The 6,000-nt window shown below is 36.0% G+C and overlaps 1 protein-coding gene across 1 annotated transcript in view; it reads left to right on the forward strand.

Annotated features, from left to right (window-relative positions):
• LOC306989397 (zinc finger MIZ domain-containing protein 1) overlaps window positions 1-6,000 on the forward strand; it is a 48,211-nt gene that overhangs the window by 37,944 nt on the left and 4,267 nt on the right. Inside the window, exons 14-20 of the mRNA XM_079595091.1 lie at window positions 843-984; window positions 1,558-1,768; window positions 1,960-2,065; window positions 2,147-2,307; window positions 3,393-3,460; window positions 3,539-3,607; window positions 4,266-4,507. Coding sequence (XP_079451217.1) covers window positions 843-984; window positions 1,558-1,768; window positions 1,960-2,065; window positions 2,147-2,307; window positions 3,393-3,460; window positions 3,539-3,607; window positions 4,266-4,507 — 999 coding nt within the window. The remainder of the gene's footprint in view (window positions 1-842; window positions 985-1,557; window positions 1,769-1,959; window positions 2,066-2,146; window positions 2,308-3,392; window positions 3,461-3,538; window positions 3,608-4,265; window positions 4,508-6,000) is intronic.

The following is a 6,000-nucleotide window of genomic DNA, read 5'->3' on the forward strand; positions in this document are numbered from 1 at the left end:
ATTTTTGTATTATGTCCTGCAAAAACTGACTTTCTTATGTGATGAAAATCATTTCCAAAAACTATGTTTTTTGTCTTTGACAGAATGGTCTGAAAACAAGATTATTTTTATTTTCCCATGACCGATGTTTTGTTTTAAGACTTAATTTTGATTTATCTTTTTCAGGAAACAAGATTTAAGTATTATTTTGATTTAAGAATGTTTAAATGTTTGCGATAATGTTGCTATAAGCCCTAAATTTGTGAGTTATTCACAACGCCACCGTTGAATGGATTGTTATATTTCAAAGTTTAGTTTCAGTAAATGTTCGAAATGGAAATTTTAAGTTATTTCAGAAGAGCTTTTAACATCAGTCTGGACAAATAATAAAACATTATGCAACATTGTCGTTCAGTAATGTCACTAAATGTGTCTTGAGCCGCACGGGTATATCTGTGGCAATAGCAACTATACATTGTATGGGTCAAAATTATCCATTTTTCTTTTATGCCAAAAATTATGAGGATATTAAGATCATGTTCCATGAAGATGGAAATATATTCCTACCGTAAATATATAAAACATGTATTTTTGTGAGTGAATGCAGCACAATCGTGAACATAAATGCACAACTTTAAAGGAGATTTTCTCAATGTTTACATTTTTTTGCATCAGATTCCAGATTTTCAATATTCATATCTCGACCAAATATTGTCCTATCCTAACAAACCACACATCAATGCAGAGATTATTTATTCAGCTTTCAGATGATGTATACATCTCAATTTTAAAAAACTGACTGGTTTTGTGGTCCAGGGTCACACATTAAATCATTAGCTTGTCATCTGCATCTTGTTTCCTAGGTAACCCTAACGAGGAGCTGCGCCTGATGTTCCCGGTTCGGGACGGTGTGGTTCTGGACTCGTTCCGACTCGAACACAACCTGGCCGTCAGTAATCACATCTTCCACCTGCGGCCCACCGTCCACCAGACGCTCATGTGGAGGTGAGACGCGTCACACACACACACATATGCTGCTACATTTGCATTTTTCTAAATTAATACAATTTAAAAATTAATTACAAGTTATGTTTGGGGGAAATCAATTTTGTTGCAAATCACGATTCTTAAGACATGCGACTTTAAATTGTCACAGTGATTCTAATTCTAATTAATTCTAATAAATTGATGATAAAATAATTGATACAATACAAAACCTGTACTCTACTAGACTACACACCACTGTTTAATTTATTCTAATTTGTATTATAATATAAAAGTAATAATTTTTTAATATTATTTATATATTTTATTAAAGTATATTTTAATTTTATTACTACAGCACTTTATAATTTTATCTTTATAATTATTAAAAAATATATATAATTATATATTTTAAAGTGGTTAAGCCGAAATCAACATCCTGGTCATTGAGAGTCTATGTATAAAATGCATAAAAAATATTCTATTATCAAATTGAGAGCTCTATGGCAATTTATAAGCACTGTACTATCACATAAACGTACACATACCCACACAAAGACTTCATATTCACGTGTGTGTGTGTGTGTGTGTCAGGTCTGATCTGGAGCTTCAGTTCAAGTGTTATCATCATGAAGACAGACAGATGCACACTAACTGGCCGGCGTCGGTGCAGGTCAGCGTCAACGCCACTCCTCTGAACATCGAACGGGGCGACAACAAGACTTCCCACAAAGCCCTGCACCTGAAGCACGTGTGTCAGCCGGGCCGCAACACCATCCAGATCACAGTGTCGGCCTGCTGTTGTGTGAGTTTACACACACACACTAGGGATGCACCGATCTGACCATTTTGTCCGATACGATAATTCTTTATATTTAAAAGCCGATGACCGATATTTTGGCCGATAAATCTAACTTTATATCATTTTTGAGAGCCTGATTACAAAAACAAAAGTCTCAGCATCGTCTGTGAGTGTTTATTGTGTTCCCTCTGCAGTCGCACCTGTTTGTCCTCCAGCTGGTTCACCGGCCGTCGGTTCGATCGGTCCTGCAGGGGTTACTGAGGAAGAGACTCCTCACTGCTGAACACTGCATCACTAAAGGTAACGCTAGCGCTTCAGTCTGTCTGTGTGTCTGTCGGTCAGGTTCAGTGATCAGTGTTGTGATGATGTGTGTGTCTGCAGTGAAGAGGAACTTCAGCAGTGTGGCCGTGTCTGTGGCCGGTGCCGGGCTGAACGCTGACGAGGGGGTGGAGCAAACGGCCATCAAAGTGTCTTTAAAGTGTCCAATCACGTTCCGGCGTATTCAGCTGCCGGCGAGAGGCCACGACTGCAAACATGTGCAGGTCGGAAGACTTTTAAACTCCGGTTTACTATAAGATTTGTTAGTTAACTACCTTCGTTAACATGAACTGAGAATGAACAATACTTCTACAGCATTTATTAATCTTAGTTAATATTAATTTCAACATTTACTAATACTTTATTAAAATCTTGTTAACATTAGTTAATGCACTGTGAACAAACAATGACCAGCTGGATTATTATTAACTAACATTTACAAAGTATTGCTTATTGTTAGTTCATGTTAGTTAATAAATTAATTAATGTTAACTAATTAACCTTATTGTAAAGTGTTACCAATAATGTTATAAATTGAACTTTTAGGGTTTTTAAAGTCAACTGTTAATCTGCTCGGGAACTACATTTATTTTGAAAATCACTACATATAAATTTGAATTTAATTTTAAAAGGTCAAATTTAAAGGTTGATGCTTCCAAGTAATTAATGTAACGTCAAGATTTTAAATATAAAAAATATGTATATATAAAAGTCAATTTAGTTTTGCTAAAATTTAGTCTTTATAATATTTTAAAAAAAACTCACACAGTATAAATTAGTCATTATATATGAAAATACACTAGTAGTTAAGTCTCTTCTGCTCACCAAGGCTCCATTTATTTGATAAAACATAGTATTTTTACTATTTAAATCATCAGTTTTCTATGTGAATATATAGTAGAGTGTAATTTATTCCTGTGATCAAAGCTGAATTTTCAGCATCATTACTCCAGTCTTCAGTGTCACATGATCCTTCAGAAATCAGTATAATATGATGATCTGATGCTCAAGAAACATTTATGATTATTATCAATGTTGAAAACAGTTCATATTTTTGTCGAAACCTTCATTCATGTATTTTTTCAGGATTCTTCGATGAATAGAAAAGCATTTATTTTAAATATAAATATTTTGTAACATTATAAATGTCTTTACTGTCACTTTTGATTAAGTTACTGCATCCTTGCTTAATAAAAGCTATTTTTAAATGCTTTTTTTAACTCAATGGTAGAGCATGATCCACATATATTTTAGAAACGTTAGAAAAGTTTGAAAACCGATGTAATGTCTTGTTGTGTGAATGTTGCAGTGCTTTGACCTGGAGTCGTATTTAGAGCTGAACTGTGAGCGCGGCACATGGAGATGTCCGGTGTGCAAGTAAGAGCCAGTCAATCCCGAGAACACGTCTGAGAGGTTTAAGTCTTGCAGAACTGATCTTCTGTTTCTCTTCTTCAGTAAATCCGCTCTGTTAGAAGGTCTGGAGGTGGATCAGTACATGTGGGGGATCTTAAACGCACTCCAGAAGTAAGTCTGTCCATGTTTCCGCTTAAAACGGTCAGGGTACTTTTGGCTTTGTAAGTTTGTGCAGTTTGGAAAAGGAGTTGAAACAAACCAAACCGTCCGGTTTTAGATGTCACCTGCCCTCCACTAAAGATTTCACTAGTTGACTAGAAGTCGTTATTTTAAGCCATTGGTCGACTAATCGTGCGTTTATATTAAAAAGCCATAAATCATAATAATGCGCCTGTAATAATTAATGTATTATATTATATTTAATAATGTAAATTTCACTTTTTATCACTTCAGCAATAATATCTAAGTGTCTTCTCTAAAAAGAGACCAAGTTTCAGTCTGTGCATTCTAGAGCATTTAGTTATCTTAACATTTCCTAATACATTATTAACCCTCTGATGCTCTTCGGCCATTTTTTAATTCAAACATTTTAATTAATAAATGTAAATTTCACTTTTTAAAACTTGTCACTTCAGCAATAATCTGAAAAAAAAGAGAGCAAGTTTCAGTCCGTGCTACAAAACATTCAAGATTTACGACCGTATTTAATTTTCAGGTCAATGCTCAAAAAGTGCTTAAATGGATTATAACTACTGCATAAAGTTTATTTAGTGCCATAAACCTTTGGGTTAGTGGACTATTGGGGGACTGATCACTGCTCCTCTTTCAGCTCAGAGTTCGAGGAGGTCATGATAGACCCGTCGTGCAGCTGGAGGCCGATCCAGATCAAATCTGAGCTGCACATAAAAGAAGATCCGGACGGGCCGATGTCCAAGCGCTTCAAAACCACCAGTCCCAGTCAGACGGTGCTGCCCAACGTGACGGACATGATCGCTCAGCTCGGCCCGGGGGCGTCTCCATATCCCAACCAGAACCAGCAGAACAACAGCGCTAACCAGTTCAACAGCCCAGGTGCATCCCCCTGAATTACCCACAAGTCAAGTCTCCTTTATTTATATAGCGCTTTTTACAGTACAGATTGTTTCAAAGCAGCTTTACAGAGAAAACGATGTGTAAGCCCGACCCAATCGACCCAACGGAGGCATCCGATCAGCGCGTTACTGTCTTTCCTCGTGGCAAAGTCATTTGATTAAATGAAATACATTATTTTAATATGTATTACCTCGTTATTTCATCTGACTCCATAAATGAAAAGGTTTTAATGATATCTGTGCTTCATTAAATGTAAACTCTTTACTGAAAATAATCGGTTAGAATAAAATCAAATGTTTACAATTTATTATGTCAGGTAAATGTATCATGCCAGTTTCATAATCAGTTCAAAGATAATAGATACAAAACATCAAATGCTCTGGAATTAAGAGAGAAGATGCGAACCTTGACATTATAAATACATGATGCGCAGTGCTTTGCTAATGCTAACACTTCACATCACGGGCTAGTCTGGGTTACAGAATCGCGCTGAGCCTCTTGTTGCATTTCATTATATAGACAGAAAATTCATTTTTCTGTCTATATAATAGGAAATATTTGCTAACAATGGGAATATGCATTCTGAGTTTACACCTTTTGGGAGCAGAATGCCATTTGCCTGGAAGACACGCCGCCCTCTGTGTGCAAGTTATCTCTAAACTCTTAAAGGATTTGTTCATTTACTCATAATTAGTTCATTTACTCATGATAATTTACTCACCCCGATGTCATCCAAGAAGTCCATGTCTTTCTTTCTTCAGTCGAAAAGAAATTAAAGTTTTTGAGGAAAACTTTCCAGGCTTTTTCTACACAGAATGGACTTCAATGGAAACCAAATATTCCAATGTTCAAAGGTTCAAATGTCCGTCTCAATGCAGCTTCAAAGTCTCGACACGATCCCAGTCGAGAAATAAGGGTCTTATCTAGCTAAACGGTCTGTCATTTTCTCAAATATATATATATACTTTTTAACCACAAATGTGTCTTGTACCATCTCTGAGATGCGCTTCGTATTACGTCATCACATTGGAAAGGTCACGAAAAAAATTAAAATAATAAATTAAAACAAAGATGCCGGGCGATTTTGAAGTTGGAGGAGATAATTAAATTAATGTTTTGCCCTTCCCTACCTTTTTGAACCAGAGTACACAGACAAATAACTTAGACAGATGACGTGACCTTTCCAACGTAATGACGTATTGCCTGGCGAGATGAACAATTGTGGTTAAAAAGTATATACATTTTTATTTTATTTTAGAAAGAGACCGATGGTTTCGCTGGTTAAGACTCTATTCCTCCGCTGGGATCGTGCAGAGCCGTTTGAAACTGCATTGATTTGGACTTCAACAATTTGGTTGCGGTTGAAGTCCATTGTGTGGAGAAAAATCCTGAAATGTTTTCCTCAAAAAAACGTAATTTCTTTTCCACTGAAGTAAGAAAGACATGAACATCTTGGATGGCAATGGGGTGAG

This window comes from Phoxinus phoxinus (assembly GCF_949152265.1).
Source record: "Phoxinus phoxinus genome assembly, chromosome: 21".
In the NCBI taxonomy this organism is placed as follows: Eukaryota; Metazoa; Chordata; class Actinopteri; order Cypriniformes; family Leuciscidae; genus Phoxinus; species Phoxinus phoxinus.